The 21,961-nt window shown below is 36.0% G+C and overlaps 1 protein-coding gene across 2 annotated transcripts in view; it reads right to left on the bottom strand.

Annotated features, from left to right (window-relative positions):
- Nucleotides 1–21,961, bottom strand: part of Myo10A (Myosin 10A) — a 66,356-nt gene that overhangs the window by 20,039 nt on the left and 24,356 nt on the right. For both annotated transcript variants that reach the window (XM_065356863.1, XM_065356945.1), the window contains exons 3-17: nucleotides 11,797–11,907; nucleotides 11,600–11,688; nucleotides 10,695–10,758; nucleotides 9,943–10,052; nucleotides 7,584–7,853; nucleotides 6,655–6,832; nucleotides 5,053–5,176; nucleotides 4,775–4,929; nucleotides 4,487–4,681; nucleotides 4,272–4,406; nucleotides 3,892–4,179; nucleotides 3,426–3,808; nucleotides 2,994–3,321; nucleotides 242–392; nucleotides 13–146 (exon numbers count right to left, since the gene is read on the bottom strand). In XM_065356863.1, coding sequence (XP_065212935.1) covers nucleotides 13–146; nucleotides 242–392; nucleotides 2,994–3,321; nucleotides 3,426–3,808; nucleotides 3,892–4,179; nucleotides 4,272–4,406; nucleotides 4,487–4,681; nucleotides 4,775–4,929; nucleotides 5,053–5,176; nucleotides 6,655–6,832; nucleotides 7,584–7,853; nucleotides 9,943–10,052; nucleotides 10,695–10,758; nucleotides 11,600–11,688; nucleotides 11,797–11,907 — 2,715 coding nt within the window. The remainder of the gene's footprint in view (nucleotides 1–12; nucleotides 147–241; nucleotides 393–2,993; nucleotides 3,322–3,425; nucleotides 3,809–3,891; nucleotides 4,180–4,271; nucleotides 4,407–4,486; nucleotides 4,682–4,774; nucleotides 4,930–5,052; nucleotides 5,177–6,654; nucleotides 6,833–7,583; nucleotides 7,854–9,942; nucleotides 10,053–10,694; nucleotides 10,759–11,599; nucleotides 11,689–11,796; nucleotides 11,908–21,961) is intronic.

Genomic DNA, 21,961 nt, shown 5'->3' with positions numbered 1-21,961 from the left:
TTTGGAACTAACCTTAAAGTAGATATTGGTAAATTTAGAAAATACGTGTTGATCGACATCGACGGGTAATTCGTACATTTCTTTTTTCTCTACAACTGGTCCTACGACTTTGACTATTTGACGTTCGTTATGAACTGGTTGAGTATCTGTAAATAAACAAATAACAATAACAATTTGTATGAACAGCGTCTAAAGGTTTTTACAGGTATGCTCAAGTTTGCACATATTGTGTATATTTTACCTTCCAATTTATTGAATACAAACGCCAATTCGGCAGGCACATCCAGATGATTGACTCCAGCTATGGCTCTCGAAGTACGTTCTTGATCTTCTTTCTGTGCTTTAACACGAGCTCGTTCTCTGGCTAATTCAGCTCGGCGTTTCAGTTCTTCCTGTTTAACAGAATTAACAAAAATTTAATTTTAACAATTACATACAATAAATACGAATTTGTACTACGATTTCCTAGAGCGGAAAAGATTGCATATGACCGTAAGTAGATCGTAGATCCGGTCAGGTAAAATTGATCAAAAAGTCCCTTAATTGTCAAAATTGTCAAAAATTCCTAATGTTATCCGAAATTGCTAAAAATTTATTGCTTTTTTTACATAAAAATCCATAATTTTCGCATTAATTGCGTGAAAAGTCACTGTTTTTTTTTTTTTTTTCTAAAATCAACAAATCAAATTCTTGTTTTATGGCCAAAATGCAGAAATCTGTCTGTTCTACCAAAATTGCTAAAAAGCTGATATTTTTCACTAACATTTCCGAAAAGAAATATGTAGGTACTTGTTGATTGTCAAAAAGTTCTGATTTCTGTCAAAATTTTGAGGAAAGTCCAGTTTATCCAAAATTGTCCGAGAGGCAATGTGAGTCCTGTTTCTGCCAAAAATATTGCCAAAAAAGGGATTTTTTTAAAAATATAAAACACAAACGATGGTTCTAATTTTTGTCAAAAAATTACTGGTTTCTCCAAAATGGCACAGTAAAATTCCTGTTTTCTACCAAAAATGCCAGAAATATCCTGTTTCTTGTCAAGAGTACCTGTTTTTGATAAACTGTTCTTTTCTTCAAAATCACCCAATTAAATCCAAAAATCGTCAAAATTGGCAAAAAATCCTATATTTTGCAAAAATTACTAAGAAGTTCTACGTATTTACTTTTTATCAAAATAGTGTTTTTTTTGTATGTATTTTTTTTTCAAAATTGTCCAATGAAAGTCATATTTTTGCCAATATTGCTAATACAAGTATTAAAGTGTTTATTTTTGTCAAAAAAAATGCTCATAAAATTTTTAAAAAAAACACTAAAATTCCTGTTTTTTCTTTGCAAAAAATTGTGGAGAGCTCGTACTTGCAATTGAAAAAAAAAATTCTGTCTCTTGTGTTTGCCAAAATAGCTAATAAAACTCTACGTTTTGTTGTCAAAAGACCAGTTGCTTTTTTTCAAATCATCCAACAGAAGTTTTTCTTTTACCCTAAAAAAAGTTCTAATTTTGGTCAAAATTGCCAAAAGTTACAATTTCAAAATTATTCAACAGAAGTACCTTTTTTACGCTGAAAAGGTTATATTTAGGCTACGGACATGACATGAGCGTTGAGCGTCAGCGTGAGCGTTTTCAAATTTTCAAAGTTCGTTTGACGCTCTCGCTGATGCTCAAATATCAAAATTTTTTGATATTTCTGAGCGTTGAGTGTCATCGCTCAGAAATATTCTCGTCAAAATCGTCTAACGTTAAAATTACGTTTTTTAAATTTTCGCCAACGCTCTCGCTAACGCTCAACGCTCATGTCGTGTCCGCAGCCTTATAGTCAAAATTTTCAAAAGTTACGATTTTTTATCCAAAAAGCCCCCTTTTCATTTTTCCAATGTCTCCAGTAAACATTTTTTTAGTCTGAAATTTTCAAATTTTCAGAAAAATTTTGTTTTTTACAAAAATGGTCAGAAAGTGCAATCAAGATTTCCAAAAGTTACAATTTCAAAATTATCCAACAGAAGTTCTTTCAAGTACGCCAAAAAAAGTTCTAATTTTGGTCAAAAGTGCTAAAAGTTATAATTTCAAAATTATTCAACAGAAGTAGGTACTTTTTTTACAAAAATGTTCTATTTATAGTCAAAATTATCAAAAGTTACGATTTTTCCAAATTAAAATTTCCAGAAAAGTCTAGTTTCCCACAAAAATGGTCAGAAAATGCAATTTTTTTCAAAATTGTCAGAAGGACTCATTTTTGTCATAAAAGTCCAGTTTTACCAAAATTGCTCAGTGATTCTTTGCCAGAATTGCCAAAAATTTAATTTTTGTGAAAAAATACCCTTTTTTTTTAAAATTTTCTCAGTAAAATGTTTTTTGCTAAAATTTTACCAAAATTTCAATTTTTATTTGAAAATATACTGTTTTTTTTTTCGAAATTATCCAGTAAAATTCCTGTTTTTTCTTTTCAAAAAGAAGTGTTCCCGTTTTTTCAAAACTTTCCGAAAAAAGTCTCATTTTATGCCAAGTTTTAATTCTTGTCAAAATTGTGAAAAAGTTCTAACTTTTGCCCAAATTGTCAAAATGTTTTCACTTTTTATCAAAATTTTCAAAAAATACAGATTTTCCTGCCAAAATAATTGCGAAGTTATTTTTTTAGCCAAAACTGCCATTAAAAGTCGAAGTCTTGTTTTTTGCAAAAATTTCCAGATTTGCTCTTCATGTATTTCATTTCTTCAATAACCCTTTGTAATTTTCCATTTGAAATTTAAGCCCTCAATCCTACTAAATTTACCCTTCCCCAGTTCCCCTTATCATTTTCAAGTTTGGTTGATATTTGAAGGGTCTGGAAAACCGAGAAAGATCTGAGTAAATCATTTCTTCAAAAGAAAGACCTCCTCATCGTGTAATCATATCTGCTCAGATAAGGTCATTTTGCTGATCTGGTCCGACCTAATATGTTTTCTCCCCCCTTCCCCTGCATAAGTGCGAAGGGTGTATTGTTTAGTACGCATCTACGTACCTTTAGTTGATTATATCGCTGCCTTTGCTTTCTGCCTCGATACAAGGCCTGCGTTTTGACAACACCTCTTCTCAGCACCACGTATTTCCTACGCTCTTTCCAGCCTCTAACGGCGGACTGAATTTTGATGGCGCTTTGTTTGGCGTTTTGATATCGTTTCTGAGCCAAGAACCCTCTGACGTTACGTTGAATGGTCATGGCAGCCTTGTGTAAGATTTCAGCTCTTTCTCTCTCCAATTCACGTTCCAAGTTCTCGCGCAAGAATACCCGAGTCGTACCCAGTTGATAATCTTCACCGTGGTTTTCCAAAATGATATGACACAGTTCCCTGTAGGATGACGAGTTCGTCGAAATCAATTACGATACCAAAAATAGGTACCTACGTATAATTCAGCAATACAGATAAGTGCAGAAGAAATTTATAGAGCTTACCTAGCAGGTGCTCCTCTCGGTGTACACATTCTGGTAGGTAGTAGATATCGGTATCTTTCAACGAATTCCATAAACTTCATTCGAACCGGGTAACCGAGTTTGCGAATACGGATCGTTTCCAACATACCGGAATATCTTAGTTGTTCCAAAACAACGGGCATATCGAACTTCATAGCTGCCTTTTCAGAGTTTGGTTTTATGCATCGCACGAACCAAGGATGACACTTGGACATGGACTCTAATAACTGCTGCAAAGAATCGTGGAATCTGGCGGCGACCGTAGGTGTTCGGGGTTTCATTGTTACAAATCTGCCGTTAGCTTTGTTTAAAGTTTTGGAAGTTTCGTACGTATTTCTCAAAGCTGTGAACATTTTGCTGACCATCTAAATAGGACAAAAAAAAACATGAAAACATTTCAACATGGTATTATTTCTACTCGTTTGTCCCTACTGAGCGAATCGCTTACCGGTAAAGAGCTCGAAATCAACAAATCTACCACATCGGTCCTCAAAGTATCGCGATTCTTATCCAAGAATCCGTCCACATTGTACCAAACAGGGCCGGCGAAATGCCGGATACCGAATTCCGGCACATTCAGGCGAGGTCTCGAGTACAACTCGTTCAAGGCGTGATTATAGTGACACTTTTCCAAAAACGAAGAATCCGTCGCTTTGGGGAAATTCGATTCGTCATCTAATAAATGAAGTATTCCGACAGGTTTCTTCGACAGTAGATGTATAACTGGTAGGTTATCCTACGTATTGTAAAAATCAGATCGAAATAAATGAGCCGTAGATATTCGACTATCGATATATCGATGAGACAAGGTGTGTAGAAGAGGCTTACGTTGAATGTGATATTCTGCCATTGAATTTTTTCCTTGGCGTATTCTTGTTGTTCCAATTTGAAAACGTGTTTATTAAAATAAAACTGTAAATTCTCGTTGGCGTAATTAATACATAATTGTTCGAAGCTGTTTTCCTGTAATTGAAAATTGGCGTGACGTATTAGTGTTGACTTCGTTATGATTTCTAAATACTTCCTCTATGAAAATTACGTACCTTGAAATCTTCGAATCCGAATATATCGAGTATCGAAATAGCTGACGTTCTTTTGGTACCTTTATACACGATGTGGTTAATTCGAGCAACTAACCAGGTAAATAGCGAACTGTACAATGCTTTGGCGAAAGCATCTCTGGTATCTAAAGCTTGATCTATATTCAGCGCTGTGAACAGTCTTTCATTTCGTGCTTCCTACAAAAAACAGTGGCAGGTGAGTTGAATGACCATGATGAAAGCGTCGAATTACAACAGACGTGGAAAAAGGCTCGACATCTTCGATCTTACCGTCGTTTTGGTGGTTAAAGCTTGCTTGATACCATCCGGGTCCAATCTTAATAAATGCCCCGTCCATCTGATCTCCGCATCTGAACCTATTTCTACTCCTTCTTGGCCATGTTTCAATTGTTTGCGATGAAAGTACACGTTTCCCAAATGTAAAACTGTAAAAAACCAGAAATCAAAATATATCAATATGAGAACCATTTTAAGACTTTATAATTTCACAATGAAATGTGAATTTCTGCAAAACAAAATAATGTGTTTGAAAAAAATAATTAGCTTACCGGAAGCGAGAATCCTAAAAATGGTATCTTGTTCTTCGGAAGTGAATCCCAAAACTTGCATGGCAGACAACAAAGATTGGAAATCTTCTCCATCGTATTTGCCATCGATGTCGCAGCTGCCTCCCTGTAAAACAAAAGTAAACGCAGGTATATTTTAAAATGAGTTAGGAGCACTGGAACACTACAATCTTGTAACGAACTGACAGCTTTGTTTTCAAAATTAGTAAAGTAATTCCATGGAAATTTATTATCATCACACTGACTTTATTTTCCACCCCCCCCCCCTCACACCACCTCTAAAACCCGAAAGCTCCGAAAGCAAGTTTTGACTTAACGAAGCCAATTCTAGGGAATTTATGCGTCTCAAAATTTTTAAAAACAGCTAAACCAAAAAATTGAAATGTATAATCTAGAGACTGGACCTTTGGGACCAATGCTGGTTGGGTTGGGAGGGGAAGGGATCAAAATGTTTTAAGTTTGTTCATTTTCGGACAGTTCGTCGCCGCATTAATTTTTTTTTACTTCTAAAGAGCTTCAGGGGCACACAAATTCCTGGTTTATAATTTTTTTTAAATGAAATTTTCTCGCCAGTCCCAAAAAAGAAAACCCAAGCTTATTTGCTTTCTTTACGTAATTCTAGGACTGGAAGTCATTTCAACGTAATCTGATCAAAATGACTAAATTTTTGGAGGGGTTCGATAGCGTAAACATGAACATATCAGTCGAAAGGAAATCACAAGGATGTAGCATAATTGAAAAATCAACGTCCTGCAGTAATTTGAAGTGGAGAAAGACTTGAAAAAAAAATTTACTTAACTTTCCATCCGAATGATCCTCTCCCCACTTCTTTTCAGCAATACAAAAGTATATTTTACGTTTTTTTCTTCCATTTTAATCTTCAATTTTTCAATTTTTTTCATTTTTCACTTTTTTTCATTTTAAAATTTTTTTTTAATTTTTATCTTTTTCAATTTTTTTTTATTTTTTCAATTTTTTCAATTTTTTTTTCATTTTAAAATTTGTTTTTTTATTTTTTCTCATTTTTTAAATTTTTTATTTAATTTATTTATTTTTATTTTTTACCTTTATGGAATTTTCAAAATACGGCTGATGGTAGTTCCAGAAAGGCCTCAAACCACCTCCCAATTGATTCGATATGTTGAAATCAGGGTGCAAAGTAAATTTTAGCTCGCCAGCTTTATTCGATGAAATTTTGTAAGAATTTATTTTCATTTTTCAAAATCTGCTGGGGGCTCCATGTACAAACTAAATTTCAGATTTTTAGGTAACTTTGCTAAAATTTTGATTTTTCATCATTTTTGACTCACATTAGGTTTCTAAAAATACACCAAGAATTGAAAAATGCACTTCAACACATCAAATTTTGTCTCTTGATGTATTTTTTCAAGCTCTTTCGATTCAACTTTTTGTTTGGTTCAAAATGTTTTGCCATTTGGAATATATTTTTTGTTAATGGTGCCCGATATCATTTAAATCTGAAAATTTTTCTACCCCCTTACAAAACAACTTGTATTAATTTAAAAATTTCCTCCAGCGAGAATATAAAAAGATTTCATATTGAACTTTTTCTCAACCACGAACCTGATTCAAATAGAAGTATTTATCGGCGGATAAAAGCCCATATTTGAGTTTTTCTTCCTCAGTTAATCCGGCCAACAGTTCATAAAACACGTGGTAATTTCTTTCGTCCGGGGCTTGGGTAACGATTCTTGACTTCTCCAGCAGATATTCGGTTACTTTGGCTCCAATAATGATACCTCTGCAAAAAACAGTAAAAGAATTGGTAAAAATCATTGAATATTCAAGACGAATACAAACTGATTGATGATTGGCTCCGAATCATTCATCTTACACTGCTTACAGCCTTCACCAAAAATCAACTAGCTAACTACTAGCTAATTAGCGTACGAGGCGGCTGGCAGACACATATTCAACCTGGTCACCGATCATTGCACATATCCCAATATACATATGAGACTGAGAGAGAGTAAGAGTTACGAATATACACCCAAATGCAAAGTTATCTCATCTCACGTGTACACAAGTAATGTTAATGTACCATTAAAAAGCAATGCTGGGTAACGCGAAACGTATAATCTCTCAACAATACGTCGACTACAACACACTCAACAGCGCATTCGAAGCACGTTTTTTTCATCTTTTTTTTTCTTTCTCCAATTCTTTGCATTAATAATCTCGGTATCGTGTATCGTATCTCTCTATAAATTTTTTTATTCGGTTCGTGCGACAGCCTACACACACGCAGACAGACTACATACTTACTCCATGCGAATTACTCGTAAAAAAGTATACAATACTACACATAATCTATACATGTATGAAGGTAGGTTAGGTTATAGGCAAAGGCAGCAATAGGCATATTTACACTTGCATATACGTAACATGCGACGACGACGATTCATTACGTAAGACGTAACACGAGAGATATAACCGCGTAAGATTGCATGACCGAATACCGAATTTACGATCAAAGCGTACACTTTACTTACTCTTTGAAATAGACTTCCAAATATTTGCCGAATCTTGACGAATTATCATTTCGCACGGTTTTCGCATTACCGAAACTCTCCAACAGAGGCGACGCTTCCAGAATTTGCTCGGTTATCAAATTAGACGGCGATTTATTGACTGCCGCCAAGTATTGCATCACTAATTTGGTCGATTCGGTTTTGCCGGAACCAGATTCGCCTGATATCACTACCACTTGGTTGCTCTTCGTGAGGCCGCTGTAAGCTGCTGAGCCAATGGCGAATAGGTGTCTGCAAAAGTTAAAACCAGCGTTTGATTAATTAGAATGGAGGAAAATCGTAAATAATCCTGATCACTGATTTCGAATCTTCAACCAGAAATTGATGAAAATGATAAAAATTGGAGGAATATTGCGAACATTTATGGAAAAATATTTTAAAAAATTGAAAAAATACCCTATCATCAAAATTACGCAATGCTGCAAATTTGTTTTCCAAAAGTTGTGAAACTGGCCAAATTTACCTACCTAAAAATAATTGAAAACACAAGTCTCATATAGAAAATTTTTTGAAAATGACATAAATTCAGCAAGTAAGTAAGCATCGAAGTTCATTCAAGATTGCCAAAAATTACATATTCTTAACCCCTTTGTTGCTCTCTAGGTTTCCAATTCCATGTTGGGGAAACAAATTGCTTTGAAAAGTGTAACATGTAGAATTGTAGAATACCCTGCCCAATCGGACAAATCAAGAAAGTTTTTAAAAAGCTCAAATCCTTCATTTCCAACAAAATAAAATGTATGTATAAACAACAGAAATATTTTTTGAAAATAATTCAACAACATAGGTAAGAAATGGCTCAAGCTCAAAAATGACCCAATTTAAATGAAAGGAAGGCGTCCAAAGTCTTGTCTGCCCACTGAAAGCCAATTGACCTGATGTGTATGGTTTCTTAAGGTTGTCTGACTACCAGTCTGGCCTTGTGAGGTCATTGACTTGTCTGTCTGGCTTTTGAAGACCGTCTGGCATCCTATCGAGTCTTGTAAGGTCATTGACATGTCTGTTTGGCTTTTGAAGACCATCTGGAGCCTTGTCTTGTCTAGGCTCTTAAAGTCATTGACCGGTCTGTCTAGGTTTTGAAGGCCGTCTGGCATCCTGCCTGGTCTTTTGTCTGGGGGTCTAGTTTGGTCTTGTAAGGTCATTGACCTGCCTGTTTGACTTTTGAAGACCGTCTGGAGTCTTGTCTAGCCTCTTAACGTCATTGACCTGCCTGTCTAGGTTTTGAAGGCCGTCTGGCATCCTGTCTGGTCTTTTGTTGTTTGGGCTCCTGAGGTCATTGAACTATCTGTCTGGCTTTTGAAGGCCGTCTGGCATGCTGTCTGGTCTTGTGAGGTCATTGACCTACCTATCTGGCTTATGAGGATCAGCTGGAGTCCTGTCTGGGCTCCTAAGGTCATTGACCTGTCTGTCTGGGTTTTGAAGGCCCTCCGGCATCCTGTATGGTCTCGCAAGGTCATTGACCTGTGTGTTTGACTTTTGAAGGGCTGTCTGGCATGCTGTCTGGTCTTGTGAGGTCATTGACCTGCCTGTTTGGCTCTTGAAGACCGTCTGGAGTCTTGTCTAGCCACTTAACGTCATTGACCTGCCTGTCTAGGTTTTGAAGGCCGTCTGGTCTTTTGTTGTTTAGGCTCCTACGGTCATTGACCTCTCTGGCTGTGTTTTGAAGGCCGTCTGGCATCATGTCTGGACTTGTAAGGTCATTGAACTTTCTGGTTGGCTTTTGAAGGGCTGTCTGGCATGCTGTCTGGTCTTGTGAGGTCATTGACCTACCTGTCTGGCTTTTGAGGACCATATGGAGTCCTGTTTGGGCTCCTAAGGTCATTGACTTGCCTGTCTGAGTTTTTATGGCTATGTGACGTTCTGTCTGCCTTTGTAAGGTCATTGATTTGTCTATCTGGCTTTTGAGAGTCATCCAGCATCCTACAGGTCTGGCGTCGTAGGGTCATTGACCTATGTTTCTGGCTTTTAAAAGCTGTCTGGTATGCGGTCAATGTAGTCTTTTAAGGCCCCAACTTTTTTTGGCCCATTTTTGAGAGAAAGGTGCCCTGTGGTAAAAAAACTGACCCCGGAAATTGTTTTGCCATATTGAAAACCACCTTGGCCAAAATTTCGATTCGATTTACGACAAAAAAATGCGTGAATTGAAAAAAAAAACAATATTTCAACGATGGATTTTGATGAGTACAGATTACCGAAGAGGCACAGGACAAGGTTCATTCAAATTTCCTCACCTCGTTTGAAGGTGCCTCTTCGTGAGAATCGAGGGACAAGTGAGTAAGACAAAGACTGAAGGAAAAAATAACACCATTAAATTACTTACGGTGGTAACGTTCCCAAAATTTGGCCTTCGTACTTCTTGACCATATCGAGACCATACATATCGTACATTTTGTAAGGATTCACAGCTACCAAAATGCTGCCCGTATACGTCTGCAAAAAGGAAAGAAAAAGCAATAGCTATTAGTTACAATACGTTCACATCATATTACACTCGTAAATACCTATGAAATAAATAAATTTGGATGAAGCTTTCCTCCTTCCTCCTTCCTCCTCCCCGGATCTGGAGAGAAATGATATTTTTGAACTCAACAGGTTTGAATTATGTGAAAATGACCCCAAGAAGAGCCAAATGACCAAATTTTAAAAAATGGAGAGCCAAATACTACAAAATTCTTTTTTCGATCCTCCATCCCACCATTCGTACTTCTATGACCTGAAATAATTCTTTTTGAATTTGAATAAAAAAAGTCAAAAGAAGAAAAGGGAACAAAAAAAGGGAAACTCGTTAAAAATCAAATTAACGTTCGTACGGAATTGGTTATTCGCGAATTTCGCGAGTCGCGATTAATTAAAATTTTTTATTCGACGATTTATAAATAATTCGAATACGTGGCGAAATTGGGGCGAACACCGAGCAATTTTATATGCGGTATCTTCTCTCCCACATCGTCATCGTTTCATCGTGATCATCATCGACTTCGATAGAATCGAATGAAACGAATCCGCGAACCGAAGGTATTGGAATGGGATGGCATCAAACGACTGATGTAAGAGGCGAGAGCATGTACTTACGTAAATTAATTCCTTTTCGTAGCGTATTTTCAAATTCCATAATAAGGACGCTTCGTTCAAATCACTGAAACATAAATCATAACACGAGCGCGTTTTAACGTTTACGTTTAACCATTATTAGACGAAATTTCACGTTTCGTTTCATTAATTACACGCGTTTCATAATATTTGTCGAATGAACCAATAATTTCAATAGCTGCATTTCCACTCGAGTGGTTTTAGCAATTTTTCTACACTTTGTTTCGTTTCTTGGCAGAAATTTCCATAAAATACTTTTTGCTGAAATTTTCAAAGTCTTGTTTTTTGTCAGAAAACAGTCAAAATTTTCACGTTTCACCAAAAAATTTCCAGCTGGTTCAGCTGATTTCACTTTTTTTGCTAAAAATTACTGAAAAATTTTGCTTTTTCGTTAAAAATTGCTGAAAAGCTCGATCTCCTGCTGCAATTGATAAAGTCTCGGTTTCTGTCAAAAATTGCAAAAATTCAAAGTTGTCAAATAGACTCGTTTTTTTGCTTAAAAAAATGCTTAAAATTTTCATTTTTGTGCTAAAAATTCCAAAAATTTATATTACTCAAAAATTATTGAAAAGTCTCTCTTTTTTCTAAGAAATTGCTAAAAAGCTCTGTTTTTTTGCCGAATTCGTCAAGTCCTGCTTTTGCCACGTGGAGAATGTCCACTTTTTTCATTTTCATCAAAAATTTCCCATAAGCTTCAATTTTTGTGTAAATTACCAGTGGTCTGGTTTTTTTTCGAAACTTGCATAGAACTTTCGCACTTTCGCAAAGAATTCTCACAAGTCTCAATTTTATTCCAAAATTTGCCGAAAATTCCATTTGCTTGAAAGTTGACAAACGAGTCCTGCTCTGTGCTCCGTTGTTAGGTAACTGATCGCAGATCTACTCACTTTAGCTGTATCATATCCTCGATTCCATTCTGTCCTAAATCTTGCCTGCGTTTCAAGCCATTGGCGCTTGTCAAAGAGAAAACTTGCGGCTGAAAATGATACAAATGAAATGAATGGGTCATCAATCAATGATTCATGTTTGTGGACATTTGTAACGCAAAATATAAACACAAGTAGACTAGATAGTAAGTAGATACCTTTCCTCCGATGACCGCTTGTACAGTGAGCACTTGAGCCGGTTTATGGTACTCTAAAACTTCTCCAGGTAACGCGTGCCCGACACCCGGGTCGAACCATATCAGTTCACCCTGTAACATAAAAACAAAACCGTCGCCAATAATTAACACGTTGTAATGTATCCGGAAGAATACCAATACCTATGTTTATTTGCCACCAATAATATCGACCCCCAAGTTCAATAATTAATAGGCAAGTCGTCATCGCCCTTCTCCAGTATGCCTGGAATGTTGGCAAATGCACGCGACGTGGCTACCGTTACCGAATACGAGAATAGGTTCTCGTACGTTACACTCTTTCGAATAGTATGATACGCGCTAATATTCAAGGTAATGACCTATTTAATGTCTTCGTCGTCGTCAGATTCAGAATCGCTAAACCGGTGTGGAATGTCGCTTACGAACCAGACAAATCGACTGTAGGTATAAGTAAGCTTATGGAGTACATCATCGTGGGGCTTCCGATCAACATATCGGCGCTCAGATTTTCACCAAACGAATCAATTCCAACTGTCAACTACGCCCAGCAGTCTACTCAATGCAGCCTGGAGTACATCTACATACGTCTATTTTCATTTTCGTTCTTATTGTTAGAGATATATGTACCAAGTCGAAACTGGAGATGGAGTACTACACATACGTAGGTACTTGTATTTGCGATTGCGAGTTAAAACCAACTGTGAACTGGAACTAAATATTACCAATACCTACCTATAGACTAGACCTACGAAGGTATAGGACTCGTATTTTCTAAACGTTTGCAACAGGTATTAGATATCTTATTCGGTATTCTCATATGTAATTCTTTTCGACAGATACGAGTACGATACGACCAGTACGAGTATAAGGAGAGAAAACCAATCAGTCGTACAAAGAGAAACAATTATACATCGTAGATCTGGCGTAAAAATTTTCGCTTTGTACCGCTATATAAAATACTCTGTATGCAATGCACATTGTATCTACACATGCATGCACATGGTTCATATCACAAAGTGATCTCCTTCGTGCATGAATGAGACACAGCATACATTGTTCCACAACTTTTTGGTATCAACGTGGTGTCCATTCTGTGGAAAACCAGGGAAAAATCTAGGAATTTCGCCTTTCTGGATAAACTATGGAAATGTCTAGAGAAATTTGAAATTTTCACTTCAAAATCAGGGAATTCCATAAAATCAACTATGCAATCAATAATTTTGTAAAACGTTAACTTTTACTCCATTTTTTGTTAGAAAAATTTCCCTGGCTTCATTTGAGAATTTTGGTTATTAAAGAGCCCACGGTGATCCAGATGAAAAATTGAACCAGACGAAAAAATGTCTACAGATCGTGCAAAAAAAACACTCAGAATAAACTTATACTTTTACCAACAAAAATTGTCACTTTTCGCGCATTCTGACCAGTTTCTAAAAAAACGGAGGGGGTTCCCTGAAAAATTACCCATAAAGGGGCTGAAAATTAATGGGAAAAGAATAAATGAGATAAGTTATGCAGACAATAAAGAAATGATTGCCAAGACAGAAGCCCAGATGCAAAAAATGCTGAACCAAATAAACATAGTCAGACTGAAATAAGTAGGTACGCAATGAAAATAAATGCAGGCAGTGGAGTGGCCAGGAATTTGCCAAAAAGGGGACAAACCCAGATTCTTAAGAAACAAAAGTCAGAACCTTAAGGAGTTTTTCAAATATGCTTTATTACATAATGGAATATGATTTCATGAAAATAAAAGTAATATTGCTGCTAGAGCGAAGGGAATGAAATTTTTTGAAAATGGCTACAAAAGACATCAATTTTTGTATGTTTTATTCAACATTTTCATCCTCAATGGGGAGGGGCAATCACCCCAGTCTCCTCTCCTCTTGGCTACACCACTGAATACAGAAAAAACAAAAGCTGTGGCGTTCACAAAGAAAGATGACAAAATATTTGCAATCAAGATAGGGTCACAAGAAAAGAAATAGAAATGAACAAATTCTGGTATTTAGGAGCTCTAATTATGGCACTAATGGCAGAGATCTGAAAGAAATTGAGACACAAATTGGAATGGCCAGATCTGCATTCAACAACTTACTCACAGCGCGGGGAAATAAAACAATGGACTTGAGCCTCTGAAAGAGGATTTTACACTGTTATGTATGTACCATTGTACCTCTACCTATGGACAGGCAGTTCTAATGTACTTATTCCTGTGAAACATTGACCATGAGTACAGAATGTGAGCAGAAAATCACAGCCTTTCAGAGATAGTGTTACCACAGGCTACTAAGGATTTCATGGAAGGAATTTGTGACCAACAAAACAATCCTAGCAAGAATTGCAGAAGAATAAGAAATCATAGTTTAAGAAATTAAACATAGAAAAATGAAGGATATAGCACCAACATTTTGTTACCCTAAAGCTGAAACACTGAGTATCTATGTCCATAAAAAAATTGTCTCTTTCTTGCATCACTGATAAGACTCTGGGATGCCCTGAAATGGAAAATTTGCATCTGGGTACAGTAAAAGTGCGCCAAGAAAGATGCTTGAATGACAAAGCTAACCGATGTTCAATCAGGACTCAACGAACCCTTCCGAGCATACTCAAACCTTATCAGTGATGCGTAAAATCGTACTTTTTTATGGACACACTCGGTTTCAGCTGTAAGGCAACAATTAGAAAAAATAGTATTTTCATGCTACCCTATCGCAGAGCTGTGGATCCTGAAACTGGAACCAATTAAATCCCAATTTATATCCAATCCCAAAACTAATCCCGAAACCAAAATCATTATTTTTCTTGATCCCAAAACCAAAAAAATTCTGGAACTGATATAATTTTGAACCCAAAACAATTCCGGAACTGAAACAAAATACAAAATTGTTTTGGTTTAGGGATTTCAATTTTTGCCTTTTTACTATGATTTTATTTTGATAAATTGTCATTTTACATCATTTATCATCGTTCATTCAGATCATAATAAAAATTACTCGACAAATTAAGCAAAATATGTATTTAAAACGTTAAGTATGTAATTACATCATCAGATTCCCCACGTCAAAACGTCCCATTTTCAGACCCCTTGCAGGGTTCATTGGTCAATTTGGGCTTAAAATTGGTTGGAATGAAAATCCTGAAACTGGAACCAATTCATCCCAGAACTAAAACAATTTTAGAAGGACGAATCCCAAAACAATTCCAATCTCAAAATAAATAAATTTTGATCCCGAAATCCAATCCCAAAATCGTTTTGGTCCCACAGCTCTGCCCTATTGACAAAAATTGTGCAAAGAGCATGCTAAAACTTATGCCTTTTCGCATAGCACACCCATGTGTGAATTTCCCATACAACAATGACCAATTGACCATGCTAATTTTTCTGTACCTATACATATGTCCAGTTGTCGACCCATCCACATCCATCAGTTTTGGATCCCACATGTGGATGTGAATTTCAATTTATCAACCCTGTGTCGAGTCAATTGTCGATGTAACTAATTGTTGACCAATGTTGATTGACATTCATGGCAACAATTGGCTCAACACAGGGCCAAAATTTACATTGACATGCGGGATCCAAACCAAATGTGATTGATATGGATGGATTGACATTGACATCAAAATTTACATCAATCTCCTGGTCTCCTGCTACGCAAAGTTATATAATTTTAGTTTCAAAATTTGAAATTTTTTCCAAAAATGATTTTATCAAAAGTGGCCATTGCTTGAACTAAAAGCAGCATCAACACAGTCACAAAATTTGACATCAACAATTAATACATCCACAATATCGTCAACATCATTTTCTAAATTTGAGAAATCTTTGGAAATTTGATCAAGGTTGGTAATTTGTATTGATGTATTTGTGGACAATTAACTTTCATATCGACATTGGGGAGAAGGGTTCCATACAAGGAGATGAACATTATTTGAATGACCCAGTGGAGAGGGAAGTATCTTGAAAAATTCTGACGCAAAAATTGAAAATTTCATGAAAAATGTGCATTGACTTCGATTCATTATTATTTTTCTCTTGATTTTTTCCTACTTTTTACAAAAGAAGATCTGAGAGGTGGAATTTTTCCACATTTTTTGAATTTTTTACAACTTGAGGGCTTCAAAGAACACTACCACATGGCATGAGTTATGGTCGATCTTTCCGCATCGATGATGTATGTATTAATTTGGAAGGTCGTCAAACTGGTCATCATAGATTTGGATACGATGCAATTCGAGACTGCGACCGTGGGCTACGACTGTCGTAGGTATTGGTACGTGAAATACGATGGGAACGCTCTGCAGGGGGCATTATTTCACTAGGATATCAGATACCTATTACTTATGTAGGCATATTCGACATAAACCGTACTTCCGACCAAACGACAACCAAGATTTCTTTTCATCGGGCCATTTTCTCTCGAGATTGTGCACAGTACTCACCAGTGATTTTGTGTAATACATATCTAAGATATTTGTGTAAGACTTCAGATTTCAGAACTATACGAATAGGTATCCATTTATACTAACCGCTTTCAAAAAACTTTCATAAGGCTCGAACAAACCACGAATGGTACCCAAAGAAGGCCGATATTTCCTTCGAAAAAGTTTCTTAGTGAAAGTTCTGCCAAATGACGACGATGTCGTCGTCGTATGCTGTGGCACAGGCAACGGCACAGGCAGCGAAGAGCTGGTCTGCTCATCAGCCGCTCGCATACGATTACTTATCCGAGCTTCTCGCAGGGTCTGCGGACAATCTCCATAACGCGTTTCGAATCGTTCATCTTCGCAAGTCGAGTCTCGTCGAGATGATTTTTTCCGAAAAGCAGCTGGAGCTGCTCCCGGGCAAAACCAAAATATGGCCGAGGCTATTTTACGAACTGAGACGGTGCGCTGCTGCGTGACATCGTAACGTCCACGATTTGGCGTTCGAAAGTGCCACTCTTTCCATTTGAAAAGCCCTCCGCTGCCTCCAGTGTATTTACGTTTGAGTGCTTTTCTTTCTCCGGGTATCGAGCATTCGCTTTCGACCCAAAAATTGTCATCGTCCATTTCGGTTCTCTAACCAGTTAACCGAATTCGAATAACATTGGCAGCATTTTCGTTGATTTTTCACCGTGCACAGGCTTATCAACGCAAATCGACTGGATGTATCGAGTCGAGATACCAGCTACCTGAGGGTGTATCAAAAAAACACCATTGAGTAAATTTCGGTGTTGAATTGAACCACGTCTACGACTGGCCAAGTCTGGGGAAGATACGCCACTGTACCAAGCAGTTCCAGGGATCCTAATCCTGATTCCAGAGCGTGAAAAGAGCTGACAGCAGAAATATAATCTTGGAATTTTCAACTCAACTGCTGAGAAATTGAATTTTTTAAAAATTATGTTCATGAAAAAATTACGATATCTCCTCAACGTCCGAGTTGAGAGGTAGAGGGGGCACCAGTATAGTCAGGAAAATTGAAAAGCTAATGAGAGTTTTGATCACAGCAGAAAAATTCTGGACTTATCAAAAATCAAATTGTAATCCTAAAAAATCCTACATCGCCACCAAAAAATTATTCTATGAAACCACGAAAAAATGTACTCAAAATATTCCGAAAAAATTCACAATTAAATTGAAAAAAATTCAAAATCAACACACTAAACATTTAATTTTATATTGGACCGAAAAATTTATTTTGCAGATTATTTTGAATCATCGCTGAAGAAACTTGATTTGAAATCGTTCATTCTAAATCGACTCCAAAAAAATCATTTCAAAGCTCCACATGAAATTAAATACATTTGAAATCACAATAAAAAAATTAATTTTAAAATCACAAAAAAAAACTTCGAACTGAATTTCAAAAATGATATTTTGATTCACGTCTTGAAAATTTATTCCGAAAGCCAACTAAAAAAATCAACGAAATTCCTCACCTACATAATATCTACGTACGAAAAAAAAACCGTCCGAAGTCACGAATTCCAAACTGAGTCGCCATCAAAAAATTCATCCTAAATCACCACCAAAAAAAGTTCACGAAATCATCTCGAGAACATTAATTCGCAATTGCCCAAAAAATGTGTTCTAATTTAATAAGTTCCTCGTGATTTTCGCCTCAAATTATGCAGAAGACGAGTAAAATAATAGAAGAATCCAAATACCTGAACAGTAGAAAAAATTGAAACAAAATGCAAAAGCAATTACTTAAAGGCAATCAACTATTCATCAACTGTATCATCGAAAACCGAAAATCGTCTCTAACTGTATCGTATCGGTTTTATTTCCAATCAAAACAATCAACTCGTCATTATATTTCTCACGACCTCGAGCAACGACCTAGGTTAACGTACACGTACAAAAACAATTCCGTTCAACTTGGAATTCTCGCTATCAACCTGTTGCTGATAAGAATTCCAACGATGGCGACGACGATAGCAATGGCGTTTGATTTATCGCCTTGTAAAATGTACCTACGTAGAAAATTGAGATTAATTAATCGCAGCTTCATTTTTGCGTATATTGTGCATTACACGAGTAGTATGTACGTACCTACGTAGGTAGGTACTTCTAAAATAAAAGATGACTCGGCTTCATTCATTCGAAAAGTACAAACTATACGAATTCGATCAGCGTCAAAATGCCATAGAATAGAGATAGACCATAGACTCGACATCGTCTGTACACTCTAGGTAATCGTAATGAGCAGCCGTTAAGCCGCTAAAATTTTACTCGACATGTAAATTTTTCACGCGCTCCAAACATTCTTCGAAATAGTGAAAGTAGTTGAAATGAGTAACGCGAGGCGAGGCCTGTTTTTTAACGCATCGATTGATTTTAATTGCCGCGCTTTATTTTTCATCAAAATGAAGAACTATTCGACGTTTAACGAGTATACCTCAATCTTTCTATGGTATACCTGGTTAGATTAGTATAGGTAGTAGGTAAAGGTATTGGTACCTATCAATGGAAACGACTACTCTGTCGTTATCTATCCATTTATCAACTCGTATGTGTATCTATCTGTCTATCCATTTTTACCTTCACATTCGAACATCAATTTTCGAAACGATCCATTAGTCCGATTTCATTTTGGAAGAAAATCATTCCCGAAGATGAGGCCGTATAAGAATCAAGTCGATATGGTAATCGATTACAGTTTTCGTTATACAGTTTGAGATTCGAAATTTAGAAAACGATTCCTATCTGACGATGAGAAAAACATTTGGATGGAATTGAAGTGAAAAAAAAACCATGATCGTGGAATTTTTACAAAAATTTGATAGGAATTGTGGTGAGAGATTAGGATTACCTAGAAATATTTCAAGTACTCTAGAAAAATAAAAGGAGGGCGACTACACAAGGGTTAATCAAAGCAGAGTCATTTTTGAAAAACCATTTTTTACCATGTTGGGTAGGAAGTGTCAGTAAAAATGTTTTTTTCGGTATTTTTCTACAAATTGGAACTCCATCCGCGGAGATTTAGAATTTTCGAAGTAAATTGTAAAAAATGCAAAAATTGACACTTTCTGATGATTTTGATAAAAAACGTAAATTTTGTAACAACTCTAGAAAAAACATGATTTTTTCAGTAATCTTGGCAAGAACAATACTGATTGACAATTTTGGAAAAAATTGGCCTTTCTTGACAATTTTACCAGAAATGAGCATTTTTTGAAAATTTTGAAAAAAATGGAATGGACACTTCTTGACTATTTTGCCAACAATTGACGCTTTTCGACTATTTTCGCCAAAAAATTGACACCTTTTGACTTACCTATACATTGGACAAATTTGGCAAAAAACAAAAAAAACAGAACCTTATAAGCAAATTTGAAAAAAAACAGGACTTTTGTTTGGCAATTTTGGAACAAAAAGAGGACTTTTTAATGGATGCTTAGCGTGGGGAGGGGGTACAAAAAATTATAGACTTACAACCTTCGAAAATTAGTGTCCCTCCCAAAAAAGAAGTGACCAAAAAAGACCTGCTCATCTCACAGAAAAATTTGTAGTGCCAACGCCTTCTTTTATGAATGTAAAATTTTATGCTAACACTTTTTTCTATCTTTTAAAAATGCTGTGCTTACCACCTACGAGTAAATTGTCATTCTTAAACCAATTTTCATCGTTCAAATGACAATCGTGCCAACTACCTTTTTTATCTTTCAATTGCAACTGGCCCTAAATCACCTTTGAAACGCTGCAAATTGTTTTTTTTTCCAAATTACAGCAGTCCCAAGAGAAAATTCAACTTCTGAAAAAAGACACCCCCACCATCCCCAAAGACGATTGAGGCACTAATAATAGCGACATTCCTTCGTTATTCTCAATGCAAGAAACTTAGAGAAAAATTTAAGCCGAATCGGAGGCCCTAAATTCAAAAGTGAGCTGATTCAACGTTGAATGATACTCTACGTCAGATTCATCTCCATGTATTTCTAACCCACAAATTGGTAAAAAAGGAGGATTGAAGGGTCTACTTTTGAGAGAAGAGGCTCATTCAAAAATGAAGGCGATGCGTTTGAAAATTAAACCGGTTTGTCGATAATCACCACCTCTTACAACATTTTTGCAATTTTTCGTCCCTATCGCTCAAAATTCGCAATACATCTTTGGAAGATCAAAACAGAATTTTTGAGTCAGAAAAAGTTTGTCCACCCAACCCCCCCCTCTCATTATATCTCCTATACGAATAAATCGTGTTTTTCATGCAATGAATTTCTATTTCAGTCATTAATTTTTCATATTGGTCAAAAATTTTGAAATTTCTGTGGATTGATAGAATTTTTTTATGCACTGTATTTTAGCCCGAACGTTCAAAAGGAAATTTTGAATAACTCAGCAGAGTGTCCATTATTTTTGGCAAGTCATTTTCCAGGTTTTCCAGACTATTTCTTCTAATTTTCTATACTTACCCCATACGTTAAAGAAAAAGTTTCCCTAGGGGGGGGGGGCGGAGTAATTTTTTGTCATAAGTTTTTCTTAGAACTGGATACGTAATTCTTCGGATATAAAAACAGTCAAACATTGATTATTAACTAATTTTTTAATTTAAAAAAAAAAATCAAACATGAAAGCAGTGGATGGCGTCGCGCTCCCCATTATCTAGAGTGGGGGGGGGGGTTGATTGGGCACAAAAATACCGAATGATAATTAAAAACCAAAAAATGGAGAATAATTTTGACTGACAGAACCAAGAATAAGTACAATAAGAGTGATTATGAAAATTTTTATTTTTTTTCGGATTTTTGGAGGCCTTAAATGTGAGAAACAATGAAAATTTTTATTTCGAAAAACGAGGATTTTTCAATTCGAAGAGTTTCTTTTTCGGGGTTTTAAATTTTAAAATGGGAATAATGTTTTTTGTTTTTTGTTTTTTTTATAATATAAAGAAGTTGATTTTGAAACAGAAAACAGAAGAGGCCCAAGCGAGGGCGAAAGCTCTTGTAAATTTGTATCCTACTCGAAATTTGCAATTGATCGTTTTTTCAAAATTCCAGGGTTTCTGCGTAAAAATTACGAAATTCCCTGACTTTTCCAGGTTTTTCAGGATAGTACCCAGAAACCGGTTTTACATCACTCTAAATCTAAAATCATTGCAGGCTGGACTTCTTCGTCAAAATGTCGACCTAAAGCTATATGTATCTAGTATTTTTGGTACATATTTTTTCAAATTTAAAAAAAAGGCCAGTATCAAAAATCTCTCAAAAAATTTTTTTGAAGAGTGGTTTTAATCGTTTTTGAACACATAAAATATAGGAATTATCGAACAGCTGATTTGAGATGTTTTTTGTTGCTTCCCCATTCTCCCCTCCTTCTCCACCATTTTCGCATTAATTTTCCATTCATAAGTTGAGAATTTTTATTTTAAATAAATGAAAACAAATACTATGGTACTCGTAAGTAATGCAAGAACAAACAAACATTCCTGGATTTTGACGAAAATTGCGGAAAAAGTTCACTTCGAGAGGGAGGGAAACTACCCTGAAAATTTTTAAACCCACTTCACCATTCATGGGATTGAACTAGGGGTTCGCAAAGTGGGATCGAGTTAGAAAACAAAAAACCAAAAAAAGACATGGTATCTCACGGAATTTTTTCTGAAAAAATCACCACTTTTTCGCTACTTTTTTCAACCAAATTTTCAAAAAGCTTT

Source organism: Planococcus citri, chromosome 1 (genome assembly GCF_950023065.1).
Source record: "Planococcus citri chromosome 1, ihPlaCitr1.1, whole genome shotgun sequence".
NCBI lineage: Eukaryota > Metazoa > Arthropoda > Insecta > Hemiptera > Pseudococcidae > Planococcus > Planococcus citri.
Note: the sequence above shows the minus strand (reverse complement) of the source record. Positions and strands in the feature narration are given on the sequence as shown.